At 30.5% G+C, this 20836-nt stretch overlaps 1 protein-coding gene across 3 annotated transcripts in view; it reads left to right on the top strand.

Annotated features, from left to right (window-relative positions):
* Positions 1–20836, top strand: part of LOC118182119 (carnitine O-palmitoyltransferase 1, liver isoform-like) — a 114920-nt gene that overhangs the window by 87079 nt on the left and 7005 nt on the right. For all 3 annotated transcript variants that reach the window (XM_035351429.2, XM_035351416.2, XM_035351423.2), the window contains exons 9-18: positions 3497–3581; positions 9673–9787; positions 11668–11748; positions 14885–14960; positions 15065–15112; positions 15195–15302; positions 15641–15666; positions 17788–17853; positions 19018–19102; positions 19232–19396. In XM_035351429.2, the coding sequence (XP_035207320.1) occupies positions 3497–3581; positions 9673–9787; positions 11668–11748; positions 14885–14960; positions 15065–15112; positions 15195–15302; positions 15641–15666; positions 17788–17853; positions 19018–19102; positions 19232–19396 (855 nt within the window). The remainder of the gene's footprint in view (positions 1–3496; positions 3582–9672; positions 9788–11667; positions 11749–14884; positions 14961–15064; positions 15113–15194; positions 15303–15640; positions 15667–17787; positions 17854–19017; positions 19103–19231; positions 19397–20836) is intronic.

Here is a 20836-nt window from a genome sequence, read left to right as displayed (position 1 = left end):
TTTGCAAAAGGCAGAATTTCCTGGCATAAAAATGCTGTTCTGCTATGTTCTTTTACAAGCATTAAAATCCTGTTTATGTGGTCTACACATTGTTGTGTATTTAAATTTTTTGACTATAAAATATTAGCCACAGGTTCTAGCAGAGCCGAATATTTTGCAATTAGTCCTACGTACATGATAAATTCAGATTTCGTTGCAGCACAATATAATTGGAAAGCAATTTTTCTGGTAGATGCATGACCTTCTTTTGAGAACTTTTCCAATCCCTGTACTATGTTTATAAAACGCTCTTTAAATAGACTAATATTGTATTTCTGAGACCAGCATGTGTCATATAAGTTTGCAATACTTACTATATATCTTCTTCGTAGAATAGATTCATGAGAAAAGTTTATCACATCCTTTACAGTAGCAAATAGTATTTCTGATTTCTGATATGCACTTCAAGTCGTTCACGACTAGTTTGTGAACTTTAGTTTGTGATTGGCACAACAGAAAAACAATTTTTTTTTTTTTTTTTTTTTTTAAACTTCTGTTGCAAGATTTGCATGCCACTAATATACCCAGCCATGGTTGAACATCCATTGTAACCCTGTCCAACACATTTATTTAGATCAAAACCTTCCCTTTTCAGAAAAATGTCTAATTCATTTGCTACAGTACGAGCATCAATTGCATTTAGTTCAATAAATGCTAGGAATTCTTCCCAGACAGCCATCTTTTCTTCATCAAAAAATCGAATACCAACTGACAATTGCTCCTTCCCAGCTATATCGCTTGTTTTGTCTGTCATTATGCTGTAATCAGAAGCTTTTCTTGCATCTTGTACTATAGAGTATTTCACTACCAATCCACACAAATTGATCGATTCATTTTGGATTTGAGTTGATATTTAAGTAGCATTTTTACTACCTTTTTTGAAATGTCTTTGCAAACTTTTATCTCCTGCTTCGATTCTTTGGTTCTGATAATTCCCTTCCTATTTCGTCTTACCCCTTAGAGAAAGGTCATGGGTCCCACAAAACATGACTATGGAAATTATTAACGCTATTACGTTTTTGATTTTTTTTCATTACTATTTTGTGCCCAGAAATTAATCTTATATTTACAGTTTCATTTTCTAGATAATTCTTGGCAGTGATTACTGATGATTTGTGCCACTGATTTGAAAAATAATTTTTACAAGCTTCATGCATAACATGATAATGTGTGAATGGCTTAATAATGAAGGATCCCAAAACACCTTTCACTGATGCAGAAGGGAAAAATATCACACTTTTTGAATATGCGAGCCAAGGAGCATAAAGTCTTCAGCCACTCGTGTCAAATTTTCTTATCGAAGTGGTTAGCATTTGCTGCAAAATCATAATTTTCATCATCAACAACATTTTAATAATTCCATCTTTAGATCTGCGGCCATTGATGATGTCCTTCCCATCTTCCCAAATCATGGTTGCAACATTATTGTCATTTTTTTCTATTGATTAATATGTATATGTTTTGGTTCCTGGAAATTTAAACATAATAAGTGGCTGAGTTTATTAACCAGTGAATTTAAATAGTGGCAGTTCCTATATGTTTTAACTATAAACTGAAATGAAGGCATCCCTTTTAGTTTTAAGAAGTTTTGACTCTTTATTAAATTTATAAATTTAAATGTATGAATAATGTTTAATTTTGTAATTTTTGCTAAATGGAAAAAGCAGATACAGTGAATCTTCTGTAAGGCAACTCCATGCAATTCCAGTTCTGGTCATCTTTGAAGGTGGTTGCTTAGAAAGCAGCATTCAATACTGTGTATATTTTCAGAAATACTAGCCATAACATCATTATATGAGTAGTTGTTACCTGAGCTGGAAGAAAAGATGCACTTTCATTTTGAAGCAAGATGTGGCTATCCATATTAGCATAGATATGTATGCAATTATCTCAATGAGCCTTTAGCAGAATACTAGATTGGCCATGCTGATTTAAGTGATATTTCATTTATGTTCTGGCCTCCCTGATCATCTGAACTAACACCTTGCATGTTTTTTCTTTGGAAGTATGCAAAGGGCTTTTGAACATATCTTCCAGGTAACTTAACAGCAGTTAAAACAGCAGACAGGTGATGTAATAGATTCAATTGACCAAGCTTTGGTGACACAAGGGAGGGAAGAACTAGACTAACACATAAATTCTAAAATTTGGGGCAAGAAAGCAGCTTTAGTTTGATGTAGATTTTTATTAAAATTTCAGCTTTGAAAATTCAGTTTTGAAGTTGATCACATAGTTCTTCAGAAGCAAAAAGAATTAGCAAAAATTGTGGGGAGTACAACAGTGTTATATTGAGTAGAGTGTTATATTGAGTAAACAAAAACATAGCCATGATGTTGGCAAGTTTTCCATTAGCATTTTTTTAACGTAGGGTGTTACATTTGCTTTCACATTGCTTTTGATATAAAATAGTTGTTTCTCCTACTTCTAGTTTTTTTTTTTTTTTTTTTCTTTAAATCTTTTTCCTGAACAAATGGGGCCTATGTCTCATCACCTTTGAAACTGATAGTTTTATTCAAAATCTACATCAAAGTAAGGTTGCTTTTTTGTCTTTATTTAAATTTTACATTAGTGTGTTTCTCTTCCAATTTGATTATCAGGTAAATGTCTGTCTGTCATCGTACAAAGGGTGCTGAAATGTCTGTTGAAACTTAAGAGATTTAGCCTTTCATATCTTATCTGTATTTCTAAAATAAATTTATTACAGCAGTCACAGGTATGCTTTCATTTTGTACTTATTGATTTTGAACTATTCTGTACTTTTTTTTTTTTTTTTGCATTACTAGAAAATTTCAAAAGGGCATTTATTTGTGATATATACTTCACTTTTGCATTTGTAAAATATATCATTTTCAGAGATTATTCAAAATAGAATTTAATCACCTCTGAAAGAGACCAATATTCTTGCATAAACATTAGTTTAAATGTCACAGATAGTCACATTCTGTAAGATTTACAGATTATTCAAATCACTTATTAACACTATAAAGTTCATTAACACGTTGAGCGCGGCGCTGGTCCCTTGGGACCGGCAGTAAACTTTCTGTGTGGCCGCCGTTGGTCCCTGGGGACCGGCAGTGAATCTTCCGTGTGGCGGGCGTTGGTCCCTGGAATTTTCGTTTGGCTGGCATCGGTCCTCAGGACCGATAGTATTAAAGTTAAAAAATATAGTCTCAATGAAATGTGATCAAATTTAGTTTTAATGAAATGCATTGAAACATTCTAAGCAAAAATATGGCTTAGCTCGCTGCCGGCTGAACAGAAAGGACAGCAAATTCGGCGCTGCGCTTAACGTGTTAAGGAGGTTTCACTGTATTTTGTCACTTCTCTAGTATGTGATGTATCATATTTTTAGTATATTACTTGTTTTTGGCATTCATTACTTATTTCATCAAAAATAAATAAAAATGATTAATTCAGTTGTTTATTGTGAACGTTAAAATGTATATTATTTTTTCAGGTGACAATACAAAATTTCATTCCACTTTGTGCTTGGCAGTATGAAAGGATGTTCAACACTACTCGTGTACCAGATGTAGAAAAAGGTTAGTATATATATATATATATATATATATATTTATTTTAAATTTAGAATGCAGTAAGGTGTGAGCATTTTTACTTTCTCAAATTTAAAATCTTAAACTCAGATAATGAAAAATGAACTAAAACTTCAAATTCCTCTAATTTCCAAAGTCTGCTAGAATTTTCATCCTGTCATAGCAGAATGTTATTATATTATTAGCTATGATCCCCATCATATCATTAATTCAAAGACTTATTGTTTTTTTTAATTAAAAATTTGGTGCTTTCTGATTATCTGCAGCCCCTTCTGAAAAGTCACCAACTGATTAGCAACTAATTTTTCGGTAAGCTAATGTAAAACAGGCATTTACAAAATGGTAGTGTACTACGAATTCCATTAAAGAGGAATGCATCAGTAAAATTAAAAGGCAATAAATGTCTATAATGAAACATGTATCTTTTTCAAGAAATCTATGCGTAATACTTTTTGTGCTATTCTTCCTATGTATGCAGCTATCTTTTTGTGCCTAAAAAAATCAGAGGCTTTTTGACAGATTTGGCATTCTTTTTGCTTTTTTCTCCCCATGTACACAGCAACCAGTTTTTGCTGTGTATATGGAGATCATAGTACCTTTTGCTATGTACATGGGGATTGATGTATAGTCAATTGGAGAACTGAACAAATTCGGTTTTCTGCATTCTAATGCATTGATTACACCTTTCCATAGAATTCATCATTAAAGAAGCACACTTTAATGGAATGCAAATTTTAATGGAATGCATTCTCTACTGTTGGGCTGCCTATTTCTGAAGAAAATGGTGCTTTTCTTTCTAAACGGTGCTTTTCTCCATTACAGAGGCTGTTTGCACATTTTTTAGACTATTTTCATTGTATTTACAGAAGTAGTTTACCTAAAATTTTTGTGTTTTAAATGCTCTATTTGATAATTCTTCATTATCTTTCTGCGCAGTAATTTCCTAGACAATAAAGTGTTCTATAGTATCCAAAGAGGTATTCTATCCTATCCCTCTAGAACAGCTCTCCAAAGTCCAAGGAACGTTGTAAGTCGACATTAGACAATCTTCTTTTTAAAAGTAGTCCTTAAAGCCAAACTTTGACATTTTTTCCTTTCTTTTTGACAGTATTACTTGTCGTAGCTATATCAAAACACTATGGCTTTCACAGTGGTTTTCAATAACTAGATACAAATAATTTTCTTCAGAAAAGCGTAAACGTAACCTTCGATCCATTGCTTTTTTAAAAGCGACATTTTGCATGAAAACAAAACTGTCAAGAAGCAGGTGAAATTTTATGCCTTCAAAAATATAGTTGCAGTTAAAAAAGTAATTTCCAAGCAAAAAATGTGTTTTTATAGCAAAGCAATGTAGTCTAAAAATGTGCAAACAGCTTTTGCTTTGTTGCAAGGCATTAAGCTTTGTTACAAGACCTGTCTAATAATTTTAATGGCTGTGCACACATTCATACCTTAATCACTAATAAATACGTTTCAGTGGAAGATTTTATGGCAGCTGGGGGAAAAACTATATAAGACCTGAGAGAGCATCAGTTTCTCAGTTGTAAGTTCACAGTCGACTTCTGAGTATTGAGATTATCTCCGTGTGAGCTTTAGATGTACTTTGCATTGCATTAATGTTCTTAGTAGTTTGAAGTGTAACTACTTATTGTGCTCTGTGAAACTGAGAACTGCTGCATGAATATTTTTGTGGAAAGCTCTAGGACTTTAAGGGAACCCTTAAGGGTTCTTTTGACCTCTTTTGGTAAAATTTATCAAGCTATCATCAGTTCTGTGTGCATCCAGTCCATTATGAATCCCTTTGCATGCAATAATATTATTCTTTGCCAATTTACTGGTGTTTTTCCATTAATTGCTGCAGTACAATGTCCAATTTGCAACATAACTGGATTTTTGAAGTTCTACAATTTTTGGTATTTATGCAGTTTTGAAGCCTTTTAAAAAGCTACTTTGAAGTGAAGCATATGATAAAAACATAATTCAGAATTATATATTGAAATGTTGTACGGTATTTTAAATGTCACTGAAAGAGAAAGTAATTTAATGATTAACCACTTTATCATTCTATCTAATCTGTAACTAGCTTTTTATAGTTAAAAGTAAAATATTAATGTAACCAAATCTTTGAATGAAATGGAATGATTTGATTATGTGCAGTGCTATGAATAAAAAAACAGAAGCAAGTTTTAATTTCTAATTATTGATACTGATAAATCTGATTTTTTAAGTTTTAATTAGGAGTAAGTAGTTATAGAAAAGAACAGTTTAACTTCAAAATAAAATTTATATAATCCAAAAATTGTTTACAATTTGCATATCTATAGGGTATAAGCAGTGGTCTCAAACTGGTTTTTGTTGCCCTTCCCCAATACATTTTCCCTGAATTAATTCATATTATGATAAGAATGTCAAGGAAGATTTGTGATTTTAATGATTTGTAGTCCAATTATACATTATTTTCATTATCATTAAAAACAAACGTAATGCCCAGAAAATCTACAAACAAAACTAATTTGCACTGTGATATAAATTGTATTCAAAGATTTGAAGATACAGTCAAAAGTCGTTAATTCGGACACCCATAATTCGGAATGATCTATAATCCGGACATCAAAACTAAAAACTTTCTGCGCATGCGCCGCGTTGACACATGCGCAGAGGCGTTCACGCGTGCGCGTAAGACCTTTTACGACTGCGCATATGAGTGTGCGCAAGTGCAGAATACGTTTTCGCGTGCGCATTTTATGTATAATGGACGTATAAGCTAAATAATTATCTATTTCAGTTAATGTTGATGATTGCGTTGTTCCTTAATTTTCGAATTGCATCCGGCTTATTATTTTTTGCAGACTGTAAGAGCAATTTTATAAAAGTAAGCTTAAACTTTCGATTATATCAAATAGAATTTCCGATATATATTTGTTAATATGTAAAGGATCTAAAGCGAAAGTATGTTTTGAAATCCGAAATCTGTGTATCATTTTCACGCTGCTCGGCGGCGGGCGCGTAATGAATTGGAAGTTGGTTTGTCAGCACTATCCTTATCTTCAGCGCAGATGTTTTTATTTTATTTGGCTTATAATTCCTTACCAAATGTAGTATTTCATCTCGATATGCTCCGTCTTTGATATGATTTAAAACAAGTTCCTCGTCATTATAATTCGCTTCCGATAGCGAAGAAAAGTGACAGAGGTTATTGAAAACAAAAAAAATTTCGATTGACAAATTAGTCGGTGTTCTTGACACAGCAATTATAGGACTTGAACGGCGAAACTTTGTAACTGAACAAGAAATTATGTCTGTTTAATAGAATTAAAGAGAAAGTATTATCACATGAAACGAAGCAAAACTTAAACAACTTACATTGAAAGAAATGTTTAATAAAGTAAACAAATAAATATTAAGCTTTTTCTTTTTGCAAATTTTGATACCCTTTAGATCATAATTGTTCTTTATTTCATAAATTACGGTTTCATATTTTTAATTTTGGAATTTCTGCATGCCATCTTACGAGATTTAAACTGATGATCTATAATCCGGAAAAATCGATAATCCGGAATCGCCGAAGTCCCGACGAGTCCGGATTAACGACTTTTGACTGTATACATACAGATTTGATTAACTTTTTTAGTACTTGTCAAAAGATAAATATCCTCACTTATGAATTGTTGCCATAAAAATATTTCTTTGTTTTGGAGTTAATTAATATGTAAACAGTCCCCCCCCAAGAGTTCAAAATTAACAAATCTAAAAAAAGAACCAGAATGATGGATGAGAACCAATTCGGGATGATGATAGTTTCTTTTTTAACAGTTTTTCTTAAGGGTTTATCAAAATTAAAATGTTGTGAGGTATCGCTGAAAATTATAGTGAGAAATAAAGAAGTTTATAATTTTTTTACATAAATTTGTTTTTTAGACATAAAGGAAAATTTAATAAATAAAAAAAAGGAATATTTCGCTATTTGATCTCAAGTTTTGTCTTGCCCAAAGTTTTTGTAATAAGTAATTTTAATTGTTTATTCAGTGCATTAGAATTATTTGAAATAAGCATCAGACTGAAAATTTTAGTTAGTTGTCAGTACATTTGAATTACAAACTATAACCTCCAAAAAATTGCTTCCAGGTACCAGTTTTTTGGTTTCAAACAGAAAATTAAATGTAAAGGAGTTTTTTCCTCTGCATCATTATTACTTTTTATGTATGATTTGATAAATACATATATAGTAAAGAAAAATTTTAATTAGTTTTGTTTAAAAAGGTTTTTCATTGTTAAAAGTTCTTTTTTGTTTTGGGAAAAAATTCATATTAGTTGTTTTAGATCGTGTATTTGACCCACATACAGTTTGAGACTACTGTGCTGTAGCATTCTTCACTAGTGATTTACAAAATAATTTTGGCATGATACGAGGGCCATCCAGGAAGTAGATTACGTTTCTGTCTGTGTCCGCTAGGGGCGGGGCTAGCGCGGCCATCTTGGGGTCAGAGCGTTGCGCAGCTCAGTCTGCATCTAGCCGTGCTAGTGAGAGGTTCGTGCTGTGCTCCGTTCAGATACTGTGACGGTTTGAAATGTCTGCGTTAATTGAAAATCCCGCGAGCTGCGAGGTGCGCTCAGTAATAAGGTTTCTGACTGCAAAAAACTGTAAACCGATAGAAATCTATCGGCAGCTTCGTGAAGTGTATGGGGACAACATTATCACTGAAGGTGGAGTGCGTCAGTGGGTCATAAGATTTCAAAATGGCCGAACCAATGTTCACGACGAAGATCGAAGTGGGAGACCCAGCATAGTGACCGCCGAACTTCTCGAAAAAGTCGATGCTAAAGTCCGTGAAAATCGAAATTTCACAATAACGGAACTTTCTTTGAGTTTTCCACAAATTTCGCGAAGTTTGTTGCACGAAATCATCAGCGAAAAGCTTGGTTACCACAAGTTTTGTGCAAGATGGATTCCAAAAATCTTGACAGAGGACCACAAAAATCAGCAAATGGCTGCAGCGTTGAACTTTTTGGACGCTTACCATAAGGATGGTGACTCTTTACTCGATCGCATCGTTACTGGTGACGAAACATGGGTGAAACATGTGAACTGTGAAACGAAATTGCAATCAATGCAGTGGGGGCACACAAGTTCTCCCCAAAAACCCAAGAAATGCATGCAAACAATGTCGGCAAGGAAGATGATGGCGACTGTTTTTTGGGACAGAAAAGGTGTAATTTTGGTGGACTTCCTGGAAAGAGGCACTACAATAAACTCTCAAAGGTATTGCCAAACTCTCCAAAAACTCAGAAGAGCAATTCAAAACAAGCGCAGAGGAATGTTGAGCTCTAAGATCTTGTTGATTCACGACAACGCCCGGCCCCACACGGCAAATGTCACTCGTAAAGTTCTTGAATCTTTTAAGTGGGAGTTGTTTCCTCATCCGCCGTACAGTCCCGACCTGGCACCGAGCGACTTCCACCTATTCCCAGCAATGAAGAAGTGGCTGGCTATGCAGCGTTTTGATGACGACGCACAGCTGCAAGAAGAGGTAACGAAGTGGTTGAAGGCGCAGGCGGCCGAATTTTTCGACGAAGGAATTTCCAAGCTCGTACATCGCTATGATAAATGCCTTAATTTGTATGGTGACTATGTAGAAAAGTAGTATTTGAGTGTGGCTTTCATCTGTATATAATAAAATTTGTTTCCTATACTTTGTTTATTTTTTTATTCCAAAACGTAATCTACTTTCTGGATAGCCCTCGTATTATGAGTAATATTATTATGTATGATTATTATTAATCAATCATAGCGGAATTAAAGTGGAACTTAAAATTATAATTTTAAGTTCCACTTTAATATTTCAATGTATGTATAATTATTTTACATATCACTAAAGATACCAAATTTCTGTAACATCATACTAACAGACAAAATTGCTGTTTAAGAAAACATATAAATATGTATTCATGTTATGAAATAGTAAGTTAATATTATTATGAAACTAAATCCTTTAGCATATGATGATAATATATATTTTAGATTGACAAACTGAATGCAAATGTTAAGTTTTTGCTAGAATTTTATTATATTTCTATTTAGATCGTGTTGTCCATCTTTCTGATTCGCAGCATATTGTAGTATACAACAGAGGACGATATTACAAGTTAATGGTTTATAATAAAGGTCGTCTCTTGAAGCCTGCTGAACTTCAACTGTAAGATATTCTTTAGTTTACTTTGTGATAACAATTGGGTGGAATGAAAAATTTTAGCTCTCTATTTTTATTAAATCTCTCCTAAGAAGCTAAGAAATATCAAGTTCAAAATGTTTGCCATTAGTTATTTTTTAGTTTATTCAAATTTTGTTCAATCGGTTTATGATTTTGGATAATATACAGAATTTATGAAAAAGATTTTCATACTTTTCATATATTGTCAGGTTTTTTTCCATTTATTTATTTGGAATTATAATCTTTCTCCTTCCTATTGTTTGATTATCATGATTGTGACTTTATTAAAATATTTATGTAAGCAATTACATGATTTTTCTCGCTTTTAATTCTTAACAAGTAGCATTATGCCAGATAAAAGAGTTCTCTAAATGTGATATTTTATCACACCTAAACCTAATATATGTTTATTTTTAATTTTTAACTAATGCGCTATTTATATTTACATTTCTTGCTTGCAGTCAATACTTTCATAAATTTCATTTGTTTTAGTGTTTTTGAATTTTCCCTTATCAGCTTACATAGTTAATATAATTTATTTTTTTCTTGCAAATATCAATCGTTCCAGAAATCTGATATCTATCATGGACAAAATAAGTTGATATAAGTAAGCATCTATAATAAGTGATAAGCAATGTAAGAAGCAGAGTTACATTCTTTTTTTTTTCTTCTTCCCTTTTTGCATCAACGTTTGCTGTGGATTAAACTTCTTCCTGCACTCTCTTATTGAGTATATTTTGGTATCTAATTTCTCCTCTTAAAGTAATAATTATTTCAAAATAATGCTATTTAACATATACGGTAATATTTCTTACCTATCTTTTTTTTTTTATTCCTTTTTAGGGCTGTCTTTTGCTAATGGTAGAGTGGAAAATTCCAGTGATCCAGATTTATTTTTTTTAATATCCTAGATGGTCTATAGTCTTAGTTAATTTGGAATACTTGGATCTCTGCTATAAAAATATTGCCTTTTTATAGAGTTAAAAATTTTTGTGCAGCAAATTAAATATTTATGTTGTTATATTCCAAGTTATTAGCATGTGCATGTTAGTGCTAAGTCCTTTTTAAAATTTAAAGCATCATTTTGACCGAAGGATATAAAAACACCATATAACAGCAAATTTTTAAATCCGTACTTTTTTATCTAGATCATAAAATTATTTCTGTTGTATTTCAAAACTGACTTTATGTTTTATAATATAATTTCATATTTCCATCATCAGATTCTTTTGTATATGTATGATTGCAACCTCTTAAAAGTATAATTAAAATGCCAACCTTTTAACCCTCTGAGTGCCATGATCAGCTTCATCCGGTCATGAGATTTTTTGTCACTTGTTATATATTAACTTGTAATTTAAGATATTTTGCTTTCTTTCTTTCATTAATAGTATAAATGCCATCTTGCTGAATGTAAATTTATGAAAATAGAGACTAAAATAGGTAAATATACATATTTAGGTAATAAAGGCTTTTTAAGTGCATTATAGATCCAAAAACCTGGGCCGCTCAGAGGGTTAATGATATATAATCTTACTCATCAATTTCTAGCTTAACAGGGGCAATGCATAAGAGAAAAGCATGGAAGGTGATAGTTTTATATTTCTATGAAATCCTACAAGTTTTTATTGTTGGAACTTTATTGTCCTTTGTAGATTATTCTACAAACATCAGAATTTGGTTTGTTGGAAATATTTTTAGCAGTTGGGTATGTAAGTCTTTTTGTTATGTGTGCATGTGGTGTTTCTCATTCAGTTGGTATAAGTGTCAATATTTTGTATGAAAATTATTTTAATGCATGTTTTATTTTTTAAAAAACTGTTCCTTTTAAAATAATTTTAGACTGAGATAAATTTATTTTATAGTCAGTTAACTCAAATTCTGGAAGATCAAAGTACTCCTGCCTTGGGAGAATTTCATTTGGCATCTTTAACTGCAAACAACAGGTACATTTTTCAGTTATTATTACAGTTTCAATTTATTGAAAAAAATTATATATAATTCATATTATTGGCATAACAGAAATCTGTGTTTCCTACGCTATTTTCTGATCTTTCTAACAATGCATCAAAAGAGAAAATTGTATGTTCTTTTGAACTGTGTGCAAAAGAATTGTTGATATGACGTAACTATTCATTTTTTCCAAAATCAATTAAGAGACAGATTGCTTTTGAAATGACAGTTTTTCAGATTTTTGATTTTGTATAATGCTGATGATATATGAATAATACAATATTTATTCAAAATGAAAAATATTACCCTGTTTCTTTTTTCCCCATATTTTTGTTTTAAAATTTGGTTGATTAGTATAAATGGATATTTTGATAAGCGAAACTACAGAATAAGAAAAAGGAGGTTATTATACTACAAATAATAATTACATTGTTAAAATACCAAATAATTACTTTGGATATAAATGTATAATTACTGCTAATTATAATAACAAGGTCTAGCTGAATGATTCCAATATATGCCTGAATCTACTAATATTCCCCAGAACAAATATATAACAATGTATCACTAACTTTTCCTTACCTTTCCTTTGTCTTTGGACCACAGTTACAATACTATTATTTGAAGAAAATTCTGAAAGGAGAATCATAAACTAAGATTTTCTTTTCTGGAATATAGCAAACAAAGTAACTGTTCACTTAAATTTTTATTTCTTAAAATTTTCTTACATTGGTCAGACAGAAAGTAAAAATAAAGGAAGTATCTTGCATGCAAATAAGAACAAGTTCTATAGACATGCTGACCAAAATAAATCAGAATCTTGAATCAATAGTCTCAAACTTTTTAAATTCCTTTATAGTTTGAAATCATTGTGGAAGTATGCATTTACATCGGTATTCATCTAAAAATCTTAATTAGATTATAATAACTCTCTATTTAATAACATTTATAAAATTCCTAATAAATTAATATTCCCATATAATGAAGAGTATTTACATATTATTCCGTCATTTGTGAAACTGTCGCCAAGTAAGTGCCTAAGCATCAGTTACATATAAGCTTGTACAATATCTGTTTTTTTAAATGTAATTCCTATTGATTCTGCATAAACCACATTTTATTTTTATGAGCAAAGGTAAGATATAACTTAACTGTTGCTATTTTTTCTTGCATTTTGAAAAAAAAATATTAAAATTTGGGACCTGCATTTTACTGAATAGCAAACAATGAATTATTTTCAAAGTCATCGGATCCTGCCATAAAAAAAAATACATAATAATGGACATGATATAATGAGCTGAATATGGCAACAAAAAATAATATATTGAAACAATTTCTTGTGGGAAGTTTCTATTTATAACATTCTAAAGAAAGCTTCCAGTTAAATTGGAGAGCTTAACAAAATATGAAAAACTGACAGAAGGCTTTTTATGAAGCACAAAAATGAAGCATATCGAATCTCTGCCAGCTTTCACGATTCAATAGTAGCTAACTTTCATAGTCAACAGCAGGGTTTCTTAAACTTTTTTTCAGTCATGATCCGCTTTTATCATTGAGATTCTTTCATGACCCCCAGGATCCCATAATATAAATGAAAATTTTGTGGGACTCCATAAGCATTGCGCAAATCCGACACACTTGTGTGTGAAACTGTCAATTTTTTCACTTGTACTCTAATATACTATTGCAGTTTTAGGTCATTAATTTTAATTTCTAATTTTAAGGCATAGAACAGTGTGAAAATTTTAAATAAGTAACAGACGAAGTGATAGCGTCACGTGCAAAGCAAGTAAAATTAACCGTTTCTATTATAAAAAGAATGCGTTGAAACGTTTTCCTTTTTTCTTTGTCTGTATTGTCTTATTTTTATCTATTTTCAGATAGATTGTGTAAAAGTATTTTGTAATTGTAAAATTATAATAAGTTAAAGAAATATCAAAATTGCTAAATATTTTGGCGATCCCCTGCTGCAGGTCCCGCAATTCCCCTGAGGGTCACGACCCACAGTTTAAGAAACGCTGGTTAACAGGATAATATAAAATAAGTAATAAAAATAAATAAATAATAATATTTTAACCCTCTCGAGGGAGTGCACTTTTGTTTAACACGTTCCCTCAGTACGGATTGGGAGGAGGGTCTTGTGTTGGTAAACCTAACTTTAGGGGAAAAAATCGCATAAAAGTTTAAATCTTAATGTCATACTTTTTTGTACCATTTTAGATTATTACTTAAGCTATCATATGTGTTAAAATTAACATTTAATAATCTTTTTCCTTTACTTCATATGAAAATGCATTACTTTGAGAAATAATTTTTGGAATTGCTATTCAAGTTATTCCAAAGTTTTAATTAACAAAATATATTAATAAACTTTAGAATTAAAAAATATAAGAAAGATTATTTACAAGAAGCATTAATAAAATCTTTCAGCAAGATGATTATAAAAACTAAAAAATCTGTGGCAACAAATTATCTTTCAAATTATGTGATGAGCTGGCCAAATGCCCATGTTGTATATAACTAAGGCATTCAACAACTTCTACAAGTTTTTAATTAAGAAGCATATGTATGGGGTAATAGCACTAACGTGTATCTAATTTTTCAATACATTGATTTTTTCATTTCCATTTTTATTTTCAAATTGTTTGCACTTAATTCAAAAATAGGACTTCTCATTTTGATCTATTAAGGTAGTTTGAATGCTGTGATGTCTGAGAAGCATAGCCATCAGTTCATCAAATCAAATGAATTTAAATATATATATATATATATTAGAGTATATAAAGCAAATGGTATTTTAAAAAAATGTAAAGACCGAAGTATTATTTTTACTTATTTAATTGCATTTTTGGAGATTGTAAAGCTGCTGTTTCTATCCATTATGCAATTGGTAATTGAAACTTTTCATACAAGGTGTCTTAAGTGCATTGTTTGCAAGGTGTTTAATCTTATTTCTTCTTATTTTTGCTTTAAATTCTAAAAATACTTTAGCATTTTATTTTCAAACTTGGTCTATTAATTTTTGATAATTTTATCTATGCTAAAATTTTTCTTTTGATAAAAATTCTCATTAATATTCATTTAAATGCTTAGCTATGAGACAAACGTTTTTTGGGATTTATGTTTCAGGACTGTGTGGGCAAATGCAAGAACAACTTATTTTTCTAAAGGACTTAACAAAGCGTCTTTGAAAACAATCGAAGATGTAAGTTTGTTTTGCTGTTTGGTAATTCATCTGACAAACTTCTAAATAGGCAGTTGTATTATTTATGTAAATAAGTCAATTTTTTAATTTAGAATATTTTTTAGGCTGCATTTTTCTTGGTATTGTATGATGAAGAATTGGATTTTAGTCCGGTATGTAATATTTTGTTGTGTTTATTTTTATTTATTTATTTAGGAAGTCATTTTGAAATGTAACAATTTGTATATTTTGTAGAATGATCCTGAGAAGCTGAATCGGTTTTCCCAGGCTGTCCTCCATGGGAAAGGTCACACTATGTGGCTGGATAAATCATTTAACATAGTTGTTTCAAAAAATGGCAGAGTAAGTTATTTTTCGATAAAAATTTGTTTTTCATATTTATCTAAGAAAAATTAAAAGATTGGCTAGTTTAAGATGTTGCCCCCAAAGTTTTTGGAATGGTTATTTTTACTCAGTTTCTATAATGTAACATATTTATGACTGATACATATTTAAATATTAAAATGCAAATTAAATTATTTAAAAAAATTTTTAATATCCTGTTGGTAAAAAAGTATAATTGTGCAACAGAGGAATAATGACTGATCATTAAGCACATTTTACATTACTTTTATTTCTTATTTTTGCTTTAATAATTTTATTCGAAAACTTACTTATAATGGCTTTTCTAATCTTTTTAGTTGGGATGCAACTGTGAACATTCCTGGTGAGTATTTTAAAAATAATTTCTCAGATTGTTATTACTAATAATTTTATTTAATAAGAAATTAAATATGCATTTAATATTTAAATATGAGAAATGGATTTTTAAGTTTTGATTTGAGTGTTTCTTCACATAAAAAAATGTTTAAAGAGAAAGCACATGAACAGTTCTTAGTTTGTCATGATACTTCATAGTTTTACAGAGTATTTGCATAATAGAATCTCGGGTATAGTTTTGTTTATCCGCTTTTATTGCAAGATTTTATTTAAATTTAAAATTGTTTAAAAAATTTTGGAAGCTTTCAGATATTACATTATGCCCAAAACGGCTTTTTTTAACGTTTTGTATGTTACCTGTATTTATTAAATATCATGTTCTTTGCACTTAAACCATAAAATTCAGTTCAACAGCAATATCGCAAAATAATTTTAAAATAAGCTAATCTTTAGGATTTTCGATACAGTCTTGTACGCTGGAGATAAAAAAATTTTTCCCCATACAGTGTTGCCATTGCTCACTTTGAAATCATTGAGTTTCTTAATAAAAAATTCGTTAGTGTTACAAAATATAAAATCGATAATAAAACAAATTCCAAATTAGGGCTTCCAGATTCCCATATTTGGTGGAGGATTACATTATTCAAAACTGGATGGCTCTAGGTACTATTGTTTGATCACAGTGCGAGAAGCATCCATACATTTATGCAGATTCTTCAATATTTAATTTCTTTAAATATAATGCAGGGCTCTAATATTTTTTAGCAACAGTTTGAAAAGTGATACACCATTTATAATGTTTCAATGCAAAATGCCAAAACAAAAGTTTCTGAGCTAACGCTTCTGAGCAAGCCCTTCTGAGCTAACGCTCCTTTGGGCTAAAAACTAAATATATGTTTAAGTTAAAGACTGGTCTTTTTACAGTATCATTTAAAAAATACTTTTTTCTTATTAGATCTTGGCATACGAATAATTTATTCAAAAGTAAATAATTGATAATTCTTACTTAAAAATATGTGCAGGTGTTATAAATTTTTAGTAATCAAGCTAATTCAAATTTCCATTAGAATTATTCATAGCTGACCTCTGAAATAACAGGTATATGTTGTGGGGAAAAAGAGAATTATACTGTATGCTAACTACAGTATGTGCAGTAAAAGCTCAACTATTTGCAAAGCTTGGGAAATGCAATATGCATGAAAAAACCAGACAATTGAGTATTTTTTTTTTTTTTTTTTAATTCATGATAGAAAAGCCGAGAGAGGGAAAGAAATAGGTATTGTCAGACTGCCGCATATCATTCCAGTAGAAGCTTAATGTAACTGAGAATAGATCATTCTTTATTTAGATAGATAATCAACAGATAAAAGTTATTGATATAGCATATAAAAAACTTAAATTGCTTATCATAATTTTACACATTCCATTACCATTGTTTGTTTGTTTTCTATAAAGTTGCATATTGTGCCCATTAATGCATGCAATTTTAAAAAATACTCCATTTCATGCAGTTCCATAGAAGACAGGTGTCAACTTTTAACCATGTTTTCAAAATGTGATTTGAAAACAGAAAAATAACCATCAACGTACATGTTTTTTTTGCAAAAACTAAATTAAGTTATTGATAAGTAATTGAGTTTACAGAAAATCAAGGTAAAGATCTTACAATTGTGTTGTTTCATCACATCAAGCTGAATTACATTGTTTGGCAACAGTTTCCTGTAAGGGCTTTATAAATGTCTCATTTACTTAATTTTTTGTGCGGGTGGAGTTGTTAAATTTTTTAACTATTTGGATTACTTGAGCTTTCTGATCGGTTAAATGCTAGATGGGCTTATTACTGTGCATATTCTAAGATTCAAATATTAACATATTCCGTTTACACACATACAGGTATATGTTAGTTTAGTATGTTCAGCTGATGATTTTTAAATATCAATTATTGTTCTGAAAAGCGCTATATGTTTTTCAGGTTTAGGTATTTTTGATAAGTATGAATAATTTTTGCTAGTGCATTTGCACTATGGACACTAATTATGCCTAGTGTTTTCCCTGTGTTAAGTATTCATTGATATGCATTATACTGAATTAAATGTTTTAAAAAATATTTTTTCATACTGCATTTTAGGTGTGATTCACCTATAATGTCTCATTTCTGGGAATTTTGCATAGGCATGGAAGCTCTTACTCTTAAGTAAGTTTTCTTAAGATATGAATTATTTGTTTGAGAGACCTTGTCTACAGTTATCTGTAAGTACATCTGTGTAAAATGAAATTAACATATATAGTACAAAGTCCAAAATCCAGAATCTAATACCTGGACCTCGAGACCACCAACCAATAAATAAATAAATGAATGAAAAGAAAATAATGAAAAAAAAATTTTTCTTCCTCACAGAAAAATAAAATGGAGAATATAATATAAATAAGATTTATTTCACCGGTCTAAGTGAGTTTCCTGCATGTCACTTCTGTAATATTAGCCATTTATTTACTTTAAAAAAGCTTTTAAAAATACATAATTGAAACTGAGTTGGCCAAGTGAGTTAGTATTATGGCAATAAAATTTTTAGCAGAAATTCCATTTATTATAAATGGAAGCAAAATCTTAAGCCATGTATCCTTTAGTTGTTCCAAGTTTATTGTTCTTTTATTTGTCATTCTGGAAGAGCTGTGCTCTTGAGTGACAATATACATTCTACTGGGAAGGGGAAATGAAGCACATTTAAAAAGTAATCGGATCATCTAAAAATTTTATATTCGAATAAATTCCTTCATACCAAGTATGCAAATAATTAAATATTCAAGGCCAGTGACTGCTAACTTCAGTCATAGTTTATGTTTCTACTGCACATCTAACGTCATATAAAACAGGTAACAGTGGACGGTTTATCTTGTTGTTGGCATTGCAATTCCCTGGAGACACAACCAATATTTCTGTTACAATGTTGAGAAAGACTATAGATGCATTATATATTTGCAAGTGTTATATTTTGTGATATGTTTACAAGTGATATAAATTGTATGTATCGTTTAGAATGTTTTTTTTTTATTAGTGCTATCTTTATTTAAAAAAGGAAGTATTGAAATTATGCAAATTTTGTAAGATGTTTCTCAGAATTTCTTGAGAAATTATGAAAGTTTTTCAAAAGATGAGGGATGCCGTTTTAAAGTTAAAATGAAAATTGTTTGAAATAATCAAACATTATTTTGGTTTCATTTAATGTGTTTTCTCATGTCATTTTTTCTGAGCTGAGCTTGTCTAAAAAATAATCTGCAGTGCTTTATAGCTCATGTATTTATATGTCAAAACATAAAATTTAAATATATAATAGAAATAAATTTATAATTTTCATAGATATAATGAAGATGGTAACACTATTGGTGAAGTAACAGAGCCTCCTCCTGTCCCAATAAGACTGAAATGGGATCTACATCCAGAGGTTTTCTTCTTATATTCTTTTACTTGATTCACTTGATCTGTGTATTCACTGCCCCCCCCCACACACACTGTTAGTTTATTGATTATCTGTTACTGGAAAAAGTAATTCAAACTAAATATTCCATTTTAGTGTCTGGATTTAATTAAATCATCAATGCAGAATGCTACTGCTATCATTTCTGAAGTGGATCTCCAAGTTTTATATCATGCAGACTATGGTAAAAATTTTATAAAATCATGCAAAGTTAGTCCAGATGCTTATATACAAATGGTGCTTCAGCTTGCCTATTTTAGGGTATGTATATTTATGCAATTGATAAATCTGAAATTTTTGTGATTAATTTTTAATTTAATCTTGAAATTTCAGTCTTGATAAATGTTGGAAAATGACCATGAGAATTACAATTCAAAACTTTATAGAATTTTCTGGTATATTGTCTTCATAATATTATGACACAAATCATGTAGATTTTATTTTGACATGTTTTTAATTATCCATGGAAAATACGTAAATACGAGATGCTGAATTCCCTATGTGCAAGAATTATGAATTAACATCTGGTTGTAATGAAAGTTTTAATCTAAAAATCATTCTTAGTAAAGTTACGGGGAAAAAAATGAAAGTAGTACCTTTAGTGCGGGTAGTAATCACCACCCAATTCTATGATTTTCTGCCAACGTTTTGGTAATTTTTCAAAGCCTTCGCCCCAGACACTTGGTGGTCAGTAATCCAAAAACAGATCAACCTAATTTTGGATGTCCTGTGCAGAATGGAAGAAAGCACCAACAAGTTGTAGCTGCAGGTGTGAGAAAAGGTAGAAGTCCAAAGGAGCAATTTTGGGGCTATATTGTGGATGTGGTGAAAGATCCCATTTGTGTCCGTACACAGTCCATCTTGATTTACATGACATTTTGCAACAGAACTGGAAGTAAATGATGGTTCTAATCTGATAGTGTGATAGTTCCATTTGAGACACCTTGTACTTAATGATAACGATATTTTTTAAAAAATTTCACGATATAACAAGTCTCTTTCTTTCAAATGGCAAAAGTAATTTGACAAGATATGATTAAACACACCAACACAACCTGTTTGCACAGATGATATTTATGGTGGCAGGAAACTTTCGTTAAAACCCAATATATAGGCAATGCTTTGAAATTTAGATGCTGTTTTGATTAGTTGATTTTTTGTTTGATGCTGATTTAGTATTCAAATGATAAAGGATAATTACTCTCCTGTAATTTAAATTTGCCAAATATTAATTTTGTGCTGTGTATTTAATGTATTTTTGTGTGTATTTAATGTATTTTGTTGACATCTGCTATTAATTACATAGTGTAAACATATATAACCTTATAAATTATCTGGATTAAGTGAACATATTATAAATTACATTGAATAAATGTATTAAAAATAAATTGCTTTAAAATTGTTCAGCTAATTAAAAATGTCTAGTTTTAATTCGAAAGAGAAATTTTAGATGTTATGTTACCTAATGGAAAGAGAAATACACCAAAATGAAATTTAAAGTTCAACAAAAAAGCTAACAGCTTCCATGAGCATTTTCTTTGATCAGTGGTGCCATGTTTGATTTCACTTTGCTGTTGGTTTCTGTATGAAATGGTTAACACTCCCCTCCCTTTTGGGGGGGAAGAAAAAAAACCCCTCTGAAAGAGAGAGGCCTATGTCTAGATTGCCATTGAAATCAGTAGTTTTATTCAAAATATCTGC

This window comes from Stegodyphus dumicola, chromosome 5 (assembly GCF_044657685.1).
Source record: "Stegodyphus dumicola isolate Sdum_Otavi_A_Nest chromosome 5, ASM4465768v1".
In the NCBI taxonomy this organism is placed as follows: domain Eukaryota; kingdom Metazoa; phylum Arthropoda; class Arachnida; order Araneae; family Eresidae; genus Stegodyphus; species Stegodyphus dumicola.
Note: the sequence above shows the minus strand (reverse complement) of the source record. Positions and strands in the feature narration are given on the sequence as shown.